Source organism: Mesitornis unicolor, unplaced genomic scaffold (assembly GCF_000695765.1).
Source record: "Mesitornis unicolor isolate BGI_N332 unplaced genomic scaffold, ASM69576v1 scaffold15853, whole genome shotgun sequence".
In the NCBI taxonomy this organism is placed as follows: domain Eukaryota; kingdom Metazoa; phylum Chordata; class Aves; order Mesitornithiformes; family Mesitornithidae; genus Mesitornis; species Mesitornis unicolor.
The window spans coordinates 55,491-68,147 of NW_010172730.1; the positions used below are offsets into that span (position 1 = coordinate 55,491).

General features: G+C 40.9%; 1 protein-coding gene across 1 annotated transcript in view; it reads right to left on the bottom strand.

Annotated features, from left to right (window-relative positions):
- The window catches only part of PHF20 (PHD finger protein 20), a 44,970-nt gene that overhangs the window by 832 nt on the left and 31,481 nt on the right, over positions 1 to 12,657 (bottom strand). Inside the window, exons 12-16 of the mRNA XM_010180503.1 lie at positions 11,559 to 11,728; positions 6,691 to 6,790; positions 3,297 to 3,492; positions 1,851 to 2,250; positions 183 to 366 (exon numbers count right to left, since the gene is read on the bottom strand). Of these exons, the coding sequence (XP_010178805.1) occupies positions 183 to 366; positions 1,851 to 2,250; positions 3,297 to 3,492; positions 6,691 to 6,790; positions 11,559 to 11,728 (1,050 nt within the window). The remainder of the gene's footprint in view (positions 1 to 182; positions 367 to 1,850; positions 2,251 to 3,296; positions 3,493 to 6,690; positions 6,791 to 11,558; positions 11,729 to 12,657) is intronic.

Consider the following 12,657-nt stretch of genomic DNA (forward strand, 5'->3'; position numbering starts at 1 on the left):
AACACTGACCAAAGACAACCTGGGCAATGGGATACAACCACAAGGAAGGTGGTCACACTGAACTGTGGTGAGCACTGCTCATCTCTTCGTAGGTCTGCAGAAGCAAAATTCAAGTTAACATGTTTTGAACAAGCAGTTCAGTTAAATACAGTTAATGTCTAAAATAGAAAAAGGTTACCCACCATCAAGCTCCTTCTCAATGAAGTCCATTCTGTGTATGACTTCATCTTGCAGAGACTCCACGTGAGCTAAAAGATTAAGCTGCCACTGCAGCTGTGAGTTCACAACTCCTTCTTCGTCTTTTTCCAGCAGTTTCATTTCAATAGCTTCCTCTGGAAAGACTTTCTTAGAGTCAGACTCTCTGACCTAGCAGGAACACATACATTAGTGACACAGGACTGGTGACCCAGACTGGGTCCTTACAGTTACCCACACTGACCACTCAACCAACCTTAAGCTGGTGGAGGACAGAGACACAGAGAACAGATCATACACCAGTGTTAAGGCAGTTTAGGCAAGAGGATCTAAACACAGATATGCTTTTACAGGTGTTTCACTAAGACCTATTCTTTGCACTTCAGGAGCAAGTGATTTGCACCTATTTTCACAAGACAGCACATAAACATGTTGCTAGCTCCTTGCCAACGTCCAGCTGGAAGCCACCGCACCCAACCTGTGCGTCCTAGGGAACATTAAAGCCATTTTTTAACGTGACAGTAAACAACTAAAGAGCAAATGATTTTGCAGCAAGAAGGGATTCTTCCTGAAGGAATCTAATCTCAATTCTACTGGAACTTTCATCGAAGCATCCAGAAAAAAGCATTACCACCACTTGTAAAACTCGGCTACGCTGTCTGCAGTGTTGATTCTACTCCCCAACCTTTTCATCATGCTGCTGAAATACGACAGGATTTAGGAAAAGGCTCCGAAAAGACTGAAGAACTGAAATATATGCCTTTCTGGGAAACACGAAGCAATCTCAATCAGCTTGACAGGGAAGTTAAAAAGCACATAAATCACAGCTTACGTATGTGTGAAATAAAAACTAAACAACCTTTTAATCTAAGACAGATATTACAGTACTTCCCAGAGGCTTTCTAATGTTTGTCAGGTCATATTTCATATGACTTAGCACTAACTTATCATAGCAATACTTTTGCATTGGGGTGTAGAAAGGCAGGCCTCTGACAGAGCTGAAAACGAGAACCAAGAGCTGAAAAGACAAAACTACAGTGTTTCAGTAGGAAGAGGATACAGGACTATTTAATGGTGATGATTCTTAAAAATCACAGAACCACAGAATATGAGGAGTTGGAAGGGACCTGGAAAGCTCCCCCAGTGCAACCCCTGCCAGAGCAGGATCACCAGAGCAGTCGCACAGGAACACGGCCAGGGCTTTGGGTGTCTGCAGAGAAGGAGACTTCACAACCTCTCTGGGCAGCCTGGGCCATGCTCTGCCACCCTCACTCACACTGACAAAGTTTGTCCTCATCTTCAGCTTGAACCTCCTGTGCTCCAGCTTGGGACCACTGCCCCTTGTCCTGGCATTGGACATCCCAGAGCAGAGCCTGGCTGCTTCCTCCTGACACTGCCCTTTCCAAATTGATCCCCAGGAATGAGGGCACCCCTCAGTCTCCTCTGCTCCAAGCTCAAGAGGTTTTTAAAATTATTTTAAATAGAGGACTTGATCATGTCTATCATTTCAATTTGTACTGGCAACTTAAGAGTTTAGTTTTTTAGGGAAAACTAAACACAAATAAACAAACTAAATACTATTAAAAAGGGTGCAGTTCTGTACTGAGCAGCCAAAGACATCCTCTATGTAGAAAGCATTATTTTAATACAAATACCTTAGAGTAACTGTGTTTGGATTCGTTTTCCACCTTGCATATGTCTCGATCCAGATTCCAGCCAAATCTCTCTGACAGGGCATCATCCCCATTTTCCCTTATCCTGTTTACGCCATCATCCATGGCTGAACCTCTTGTTTCCACAACCAATCTCTGCTCTACTGCAGGGTAGTAGGCACGAGGCTTCTGGTAACAGTGCTCACTCGTAATGTAAGATTCCTCCACAGAAGGAATGGCTGAGGGTTTCTCAACTGTCCCATTCCAAGTTCGGTAACTCGCTGTCTCCTCTTTGCAACAGTTTTCCTCAATGTGAATGATGTGTTTTGTATGAATTTTTTTATCCACTGTAATGTGCTTCCATGGCTGGCACCAAAGTTGTAGGTCAGGATGTTCTTTATTTCTGTTCAAACATAAAAATGTAAAACACCCACCAAATTTAAACTTCAAAGTGACTGAGCAAACTGTTCTATTACGTAAAGAAATTAACAATATTTGAACTATTACATCCTTTAGTCATTGCAGTCAGTAAAAAATACCCAAATATTCTGAAATAATACGATTTCACTGACCTCAATTGTGCTCCTCCAACAACGTTCTGTTTTCCATAATGGAAAAGCAAAACCTTATGTTAAAATCGCTACTCTTTTGCTTTAAGGGTTATTTTATTTACATGTTTCAGGTACTGCCAGTGGCCCGACTGCACCACCACAGATTAAACTTAAGGGAAAAACTTCTAAAGAGTGCTGCAAAGACTAAAAGCTTTGCTTTCCCAATAGCTGCTGCTGTGCAATTTATTAACTAATAAATACGGAATTCAATCAATTCAAAACTGCTGGCTCTGAGTTTGAAAAAATGCTGTCAGTCATCAGAACTCAAGGATGACTTCAAACAGGAAAGGATGTAGAACACTTGATTTCTACAGTGATTACAGAATATGCTTATTTTCACATATATCTGTAATAATCTTTGCACAGAAATGAATTGCTACAGGTTGCTGAAGGTACAACTGCTCTCCCACTGTAACAGAGCAGCACATTGTGCCAAACAGAGATTTGTTTTCTGCTAGGAAAGCTATGATTTAGAATTGCTGGAATGAAGCAGGTAAGCATTACAAGAATTCTGCCATAGCTTATGCATGTATCCTCTTCTTGCTACTCAAATCTAGATAGGTGCTTTAGAAGAAGCTGCTGTTACTGCTTTTTTCTCTCTTCTCTTCCTACTTTCCCAACCCTTCTATACACATCGTCAATTTACACTCTTCAAGACTCTTAAATAGTTTTCAAACAGCCAAGTCCTTTCCCAACATCACATCAGCAATTCAAACCATGTCATTATATATCCACAAAGAAGCACAAAAAATAAGTCTCAATTTCTGGTTATTTTTCCACCATTTAAAATCTACTTCACACTGAGAACATGCCGACTTGATACTTAAATACTGCTTACTGTAATATGCTCATCTTCAGCTGCAGCCCATGCAGTACTTCTATCACCCTCTGGACATCGCCAAGAAGCTGGTGAGTGGCTACAATCTTCTTGGCATTCTGGTGTGAGTAATTTTCTTCCAAAAACGCTAAGCCGTGCATGTGACCATGACTTAACCACTCCTTCTCATACCAGTACTTTAAGCTGGACCTCTGACCTAAAACAACAGTAATAAGTGTGTTAAAATGAGGCACTGACTGTGGCATGTTAACATCATTGGTAGCAATTCTGATTATCTCAGTCTTTTAACAACTTATTTCTTATCAACAGTACCAATAAAGACCCTATAACAGCAAGACAAACCCCTGAAAACATGAAGAACTTGCCAAGTAGGAAGATGATACTTGGTCAAAAACTTCTGCCTAACTGCAAAAGCACTCAGACCCCAAGCTCCAAGGGACATCTACAGCAGGTAACTGCAGCTGATGCACAGAGAAGTGTATTGTAGCAGGGTATCGCACTGTCCAGTGACCATGGTTATAATTAAAGCTACCGTTTGAATACAGCTCTGCAGACAGAAAAACACAGCGAAAGGAAGTGAACGTCCCTTCTCCAGAGGTCTTGTTTTTAAGCATCATACAACTATTAGTGCAGTCATTCGAAAGTAAATTTTAAAGGAATCAACGATGAGGTTGTGATGGAGAGTTTGCTTAAGTCAGGCTATTAACAATTTTAGCTTAAGAGGTTGGAATATCAACAACAGTTGAAATGACGTTGTGTTAAATGTGATAAATGCATCAGCAGAAGTAATTTAAGAAGGCAAGCAAAATGGTGTTAGCAGCAAAGAGTGGAACTTGCTAAGTCTCTTGCTAAAGAGTGGAATTCTTGATAAATTGAGAAAACGCAAACAAAAAAATCCAAGCCAAAACCCCCCAAAAACCTCCACACACCCTGTAAAATGCACTGTTACAACAGATGTTCTCAGAAGAAAGCTCAGCACCCTGAGAAACACCACATCATTCACTGGCCTACATACGGCTCAGTCAGCGAACCTACAAAAGCAGAGGTAACACTGCAGCACAGACTCAGAACGGCAGTCACAAAGAAGTCTGCTACAGGCACATTAATGCTGACTGGGAGTTTCAGCAGCTACGGAGAACCTACAGAACAAGAAAAAGTCACCAGGCAGCAGAGGAAGAAGGGACTGCACCACACACGTTAGGGAGCAGCGCTGCTCATGCCGTTAACCTTGGCACAGAGAAGCAAAACAACTCTTGGGAAGCCATGGTGAGGAACGAGCAGAACTTGGTCAGGATATGTGCTCTGAGATGGCAGCTACAGAACAGCAGTAAAACAATGTCTGTGCCATGCCCCGCATGAACATCCAAGGACATAAAGGACACTTCCAAACAAATTCAATACCAATGTTTGTCTCAGTAAAGGAGTAGAAGCAAACAAGTGCCTTGTAAGCACACAGCGACTCAGCTGTAGGGGACAACGCTAGGTGGTTTGAGGTAAAAGCTCCCAGACCTCTCCAACACAGGGAAGGACACATTTTCAAGGCCTTAACAGCTCAGCTTTTCAAGCAGATAAGCTGCATCAAACAAGAGATGTTCTAGGTATGGCCAGAACAACTCTGGAGATGTTCCTGACGTACCTGTATTAACCCCTATGCATTTATTTTGTGTTAGAGAAGCTACCACCTGTGACAGAAAATGAAGCTCAGTCCACAAGAATAAATTTAGTGCTTGGCGGTGTACACGGAGACAAAAAGTGCTCTCTAAGCGTGTAAGCTGTACGGAAGACAAGACAACATCCAACAACGCACGCTCTGTATGGGTTGAATGAATCTGTCACCATCAGGGATCTCTTCATAATGTTTATAAACAAGGGTAAATGTTAACAAGCCTCCAAAAAATCCCCCTTGAATTAAAAAAAAAATAATTCTAAAATGACAGCACAGGTTTTAGGCATAATTACACTAAACTTGCTTTTATTTTCAGTAATATGAATGGTGCTGGTAAAAGTTCCAGCACTAAACTGGGAGAAGCTCCTAAAGAGGTTTGCTGAATGGCCATGCAAAAAAGTTTAAAAGCAACTTCTATTTAGCTTATTTCAAGCCAACATCAGATTCACTGAAACTGAGAAGCCACTTTTACAGTCAAAAAATGGACATGTTTTCCTTTTCCAAGACAGAGGTAAAAATTAATCCCAAATAAAAAATATGTACGTCTCGGGATCTTCAAAGCAATAGTGAACACAGTGCTTAAAACAATAAAGCAAATGAAGTGTTAACTGCAATCAGTTTTTACCAAAAAGCATTCTGTTCAAGTTTCTTACCGAATATAAATAGTTCAGGTGTGATGGCACAACTTCAGTTTACATGTGTACTTTACTTAATTGTAAAACTAACTCAAATTGACACAAATCGAAGCAAAATATCTTGAAAACAGAGGGCTAAAATCCCGGATGTAAGATATTGGAAAAAAACCTTAACTAAATGTAAAGCTATTTTACTAACTGAATGTAAATTATAGCATGTCTTCCTTGCTTGGAGTTGCACACATTAGTATTTGAACTACACAAATCAATGGGTTAAGCTACCAAGGACTTGGCAGTTTTAAACAGGCAAAAAAAGCAGAGACCACAATCCATGTATATAAACCAAAAAGGTCTTGCAATGAGGAAAACAGAGATCCCATTGACTCGAGCCAGAATCTCCTTCATTTCCACATCCAGCGAGGCTTTGTAATTCATAGCGTAGGAAGCCAGAAAAGGTCCACATGGTAAGTGCAATTTTACCTGCTGCAGATGGACTAAGACGTTTTAAAATACGCAGTTAGGAGTAGAGAATGTATTGCTTAGTTAGCTCTGACCACGTTACCCAAGGCAATTTATAGTTTTATCTGTGCACATGGATTGCAAGTGCCTTTCCCAACAAGCACCAGCACAGCACAGCAGCTCAGAACCAGCCGGCCTCTCGCTGACGCGCTCTGAAGGACGCGCACGCCTGCCCTCACAGGAGGAGCGCTGCAGCCGCGTGCCAGAAGATGTGCTCATGGCAAGTCTTCGGTTAACTTTCCTGAGTGCTTCTGAATTACTTCTTCCTTAGTCAGACAGTACAATTGCTGGCAAATGTGACAGACAGTCATCACAGTTAAAACATTCATTTCTATTCCTGCCCAGCTGCAATTCTACAATATTCACTCACCTACATTCACATAAATTAAACTTCCTTTATCTATAACTGAACTCAATTAGCTATAATGACAGACACAGCGAGAGGAGGGGGGAAGAAGGAAAAAAACCAACAAAAAAGGACGTTTAATCTTTGTTTTTTTATATATATCTATATATAAACTAATAAAGTTACTACATATATATAAGAAGGCTCTGTAACCTTAAATTTCTGTACCTGGAGGATCTTGGCAAATATAGCAGGTATATTTCTCAGGTACATTATCTTCCAGTAAACCCATACAGACTCCATGCTGCCAGCACAGGCACTCTTCACACTGTTTAAAGTCAAGAAGTGCACATCAACAGAAGTGAAGCCTACAGGAGCTCAATAAGATAACCTCAATTAAGAGACACATCATCCACATATTTTAAGACAGAAAGATGTATTAATACCCGCCCCCTCTTCCAGCTACAACCAAATACATTGAAGAATCAGACTGTGATAAAATTTGAACCCTTCCCACACATTTTTCATGTGGATTTCTGGAGAACGACAACAATTACGAAGTGGAAGCAGAGATCCTGAAAGGTGCAAAAATGTTCTCTTTATAGACAAAAATTTTTCACGAGATGCATGCACACATAATCAGGACAGAAAACAATGCAATCAAGCTTTCTTTAGCAAAATATATGAAGTTTTCTGAATTAAAAGGTTTCCATGTCAAACAGTAAATCCCATTTAATTATAAAATCCAAGGGAAATTTATGTCACATGGGACTAGCCAATATAACACTGTACTAAAACTTGTGTCTCTAACATCGTGCCTATTTCAAAGGTAGCTCTACTAATACACAACTGAAGTGCAACTGCACTTGTACGAGCTTAAAAAACTTCTGACGTTCCTCTAAGTGTGAGCAACCAGACCGGCAAAGACTGAATACAATTTGGTCCTGCTATTTTTGCACAGTTATGCTATTCAAAATGCAATCACTGTACTTAAAGCCATACAGTTTTAGAGCAGGAAAAATGATATCCACCTTCTGTTTCAGTCACTTCCCCTCTTCCTCCACTTTTAAGAAGTGGACAAAACTTCAACTGTAGCCTGAAGACCACTGAACATGGGACAAAACCTAACACAAGCACATTGAGTCAATTTTGCTTTTAAACAGTGGTTTTAGTTCAGAACCACTCTTTTCACAAGCAGCGAGACAACAAATCATAACCTTTATATCTCAGAGCACAAGCCAACAGTTTAATGCAGACATCTTGAAAATACTGGCAAAAGTTTTCCTATCTGCTGCCTTTCCTCAAGCTAGGAGAGACAAAAAAAGGACCATCAGTTTTTGAATACATCGTTATACTGAATTAGTGGTCCGGGTGTGGAAGAAATGGAAGCACTGGGAATGGAGAATGTAAAAGTTCAGAGAGAAACAGGTTTCTGAAAGATGGGACTAACAATGCTATGCCTCACAAAATGGGTACACAGTCCTAAAGCAGTGAGATGTTTCCAAAAAAGGCTGAGACACCATCATCCTTTCAAAAGAAACAGTAGGAGCCAGAAAAAGGTGTTCTAAAAGGAAGAGAATAGATTCAGGAAAGCAGACTGCTTGCTAAAAATATGAAGGGAGCTCCTGGACCTAGACACGTTTGCATCCTGTAACTCATGCCATACAGCACAGAGCTACACTCAGTGATTTGTCCAGACAAATTTGCCCAGAACTCTAATGAAGTATCCCAACTTTTTCTTGTTTTACTCAACCGATATAGATATCCACCCCATCGCAGCACAGGTGCCTCCTTTCACCTGCATGTTCTACCTCCCAGCTTGACTGGCCAGGCTGCAGCAGGGAGATTCACAGCAAGCCAAAGAAAGAGATTTCAAAGAGGGAAAACACGCAAGAGTTGTGCAGCAACATTTGAGTTCAATTCCAAAATAAATAAGTGTACCAAATGGACACGCATTTAAAGCAACTTTTCATCTACCAGAACAAGGACATCCCAAGCCTGTTTACATCCATCATCTCCAAGGCCACACAATCTAGCCTCAAAATTCTCTGTACCACACACAAATTATTCACCAATGTTTAGGCAGAAAGACCAAAAGGAAGGGACAATGACTGGACTGTCTGGACTTCTTTGGGCCCAAGTCTTACCCTATGAAGGGAATCCTGTGCCTTCAGCTGTAACACAAGACAATGCCAAGCTACCACTTTAACGCAGGCTCCATAAATGAAAACCAGTAACCTCCTTGCCATGTTAAGAGGCTGGAATGAAACAGCTCTGATCAATGATTTATTATTTTTTAATACTTTTTCTCAGTTTTAATTCTACTAACCCATGGCGAGAGCTGGGTCGACTGCCTGCAGCCTGTAGAGTTCACCGGTGGGACAGGGCCATGTGAGCAGTGGCTGCTCCTGAAGAAGCTGTGACTCCAGGCAGTGTGTGCTGGAGCAGTTCGTGTGTGAGGGAGCTGTGACTGTGGGCAGACCCAGATTGGAGCTTTGGGGACTTTTTCCCCCTATGGAAAGGGGGCCATGTGGAAGCAGAGAGAGAGAGAGAGAGAGTGAGAGAGAGAGAGAGAGAGAGGCTGGACGGAGTCTTCCTACTCCAGAGGAGCACATGGCATGAAAACTCACTGCAACCCCCACTCCCATCCCCTGCGCCTCAAGGCAAAGGGGTGGGGGAACAAAAGCTGAGCATGGGAAAAATGGAGAGGTGGGGGGGAAGGTGTTTTGAGTTAAGATCTGGTTGTATCGCCCATTGTTCTACTCTGATGTTGGTAACAAATTAAAATTGTTGTTTTTTTTTTTATTCCTTATGATGAGTCTGTCTCTTGCCTGTGACCTTTTTAAGTGGTGAGAAAGCCCTTCCAGTCCTTATTTTGACTAGCCCTTTTTGGGGCACCATGGTGCTCAGTTATGCACTGGGCCCAAACCATGACACAAGTCAAGGCAGACTGGCACACGCTCAAGCAAGTACCCCAAGCGCCAGCATATTTCCTCCAGATCTTGTCAGAGTAATAACCAAGAGCAGAACAAACACTCTAACAGAGACAAGTGCAAAGAATTATAATATTCTTCTAAAAACCCCTATACTGAGCAAAATTACCTATCTTCAGGAAGAGAGGGCAAGTCTAAACGCAAATTCTCTAGGGCAGACACTTCCAAATTTGAGTTTTCAAGGGTCAAATTGAAGTCCGAGGAGGAAACAGGGAAGAAATTTTTCCTTTTTGTGAAGTTACCACAACTACAGAGGATTCTCACTCTATAAAGGGAAGTGTCAACCTCAGCACTGCACCTCTGAAAAGCTGAAAATAGATTTCCCTCATCATAATTTCATAGTTGTATAACATAGCATCATTGCTTTGTATCAACATTAACATTAACATTAACAACAGGGGATCAGACTGCACAAAACCACAGACTGACAGAAAGGTGTGGGGAGCACAACACTGGGCACCTCCAAGCATAACATGTGCCTAACTTATCCCCACAAAATGTTGTTACCAGCTCCTTGCTCCCCAATTCCTATTGGTCCCCAATTCCTGTACTGCATGCTGGTACTCACCACGCTGCTCATCTGCATCTCTTTTGCAGAGAGAATAACCTGCTCTCCTAGAGAATTCTTTTATAACACAGCTAAAGTGTTTAAAACTTTGCAACACACTCAACAACACCCCAAACTAGTTCAATCTAGAAAACTATGGCAGGAGCAGCCCAGGAAACCTGAAGTGAAAGCTATCCACAAACTATGTCCTGAGCAGCTGTCAGTTCTCCGCATTCTGCAATCACTGACTAGCGCTGAGCTTACGTTTGCCAGAAAACCACGCTATCTTCGTGTTTTCATTGAGCCATCTCCTCAAAGCAGCCCTGTATTCCCAACTGTCTGAATCTTTCTCCTCCTACACCCTCAGATGTCATTTATCCAATTGTGACCACTGCCCATCACTGCCCTTTTTCCTACTGCACAAGGTATCTTTTGTCCTGCACTGTCATGATCCAACACTAACACAAAGGTGTCCATCCAAATGAACTCAGCACTAAGAGAAAAAGTCACACCTTCCATAGTATAGCTCTGTAAAATACTATGAAAGGCCAGAGGAAACTTCCCAGTGAAGTTAGCTGTCAAACTTGACCATTGAGGAAAAAATAATTTGAAATAAAATACAATTACATGTGTGTGTGTATGTATGTGTGTATATATATATGTATATGTATATACATACACACATATATATACACACACACACATATACATATATATAAAAAAATTAAATCAAACTTAGCTGCATTAGCTAGCCCTAATAAAAAAAAAATAAAAATCAGGCTGTTGTTGTTCACAGCAAAAAAGTACAAGTAAACAGCCAGAGCAGTTCCAAAGAGGCTTTTATCAACAGTTTTAAGCTGGAGAGATAATAAACACTGCTCTGGTTGGAGAGTCTTCTGTAAAATTGGTTTAAAAAGAGTACATACATGGAGAACAGACAGATGCTTTATGTAGATTAGGAACTCTGAATTTACAAACTACAGAAGAAGCTGCAGAGTAGACAGATGCAGCTCTGCTTCCAAACAAAAGACTCAAGTCATGGTTTTTCTTGTTCATCCTTACCTAAAGGATTCTATGTCTAAGTCAAGCTTCTTGCCAGGGCGCAGAAGTGGAACAGTACCACCATTTCATGGCAATGTTCTGAACATGCTCAAAAATAGAGGGAAGCAAAAAAGCCAGGTAAAAAGTTACTGATTTTTTAATATGTCTTCTCCAAGTGTTCAAGTTTTTAGAAAAATGCAAATCCACAATGACAAACCAACTGTCAATGGCTTGTACAGAACTGTCCTCCTCTTCCTCCACTTTCCTTTGATTAAAAAAACCCAAACAACAAACAAATGGAAGAAGATTTTTTTCATAAACTGTATCAAAGAAGCAGTTTTCTACCCATCAGAGCAGCAGCTTACCTTGACAGCTTATCTACAAAAGTTTTATGATTTCAGAAGACAACAGTTTATTTCCAGTATAGAACATACTGTGCATATTTCTACCACAGCTTTTCCACTGCCACATTCCACTGTATTCCCTGAAATGTGCATTCACCCTCCACTTCATACCTGAATCATGAAGTCATTTTCTTCTTTGACTTCACAAACACAGCGAACAATCTCAAAATCACTTTCTTCAACTTCTTCGTCAGGGTTCGTGGTCACATCCACGTACTGACTGCAGTCATCGTCACTCCAAAGCAAGCTGTCCATAGACGACTCACTTAGGGTGTCATCCTCTGCACAAAAAGTAGTTACATAAAATCCCAAGTAATTACAAAAAGGTCAAATAACTCTTAACCTTCAATAAAGTTTATTGAAGGTTACCACGTAATGTAGTTTTATATTCTCATTAATAGCGCTTTCAAAATATTCCAACTTAACAGCTTTTGTCATTAAAACTGTACTCTCAACATGCAGTGCGCCTCAAGCCAAAGGCAGTCTCTTTAGACAAGGAAGTACAACAAACAAAACAAGACTGATAAATTCAAATAGGATTCATACTAGTTTCTGAAATTTGTATAGAACTGTGACCTGTTACTTTAAGTGCAGAGCTCCCAAGATGAGAGCTTTCTGTCCCACAAGCCATTCCATCGCACAAAGTCAGGTCTCCATTACAGAAATAGAGTCCAACACAGAATTTAAACTTGCTTCAGAAATTATTATTTTCATTCAGACTCCTGTTGAGGACACATTTACCAACTATCAGGGAGAGTGCACTGCCCAAGATAATTCTTTAAGAATGGTCCTGTGCTACTCAAAGCATTGCTGTGGATTGAATAAAACCGCCAAGAAAATCTCTAACAACGTGCTAAATTGAGATGCTTACCTCAGTAATATTAATGCAATGTCTACACCTTCCTCGGGGACAGAATGGGAGGGCCAGAGGAAGAAGATAAGGATTTTAATTATTTGGGAAGTATTCTAATGAGCTGCTTGAGAGTGGGAAGTAAAAATTTTAGTCACTGTTAACCCGATTGTGGTCTCTCACCTGCATGGGGTAGAACTATTTTGATCACTTAGCCCTCAAAACAGGACTGTAGAAACAGAAGAACCAGTCTGTGGCAGAAAACGAGATCTGTTCTCTAATTCAAGGGGCTGAGAACCCAACGCGTTAGTTAATTTTCACGTTTACAAGTTTTATTCCACCTCTGAGAGAAGACACTCT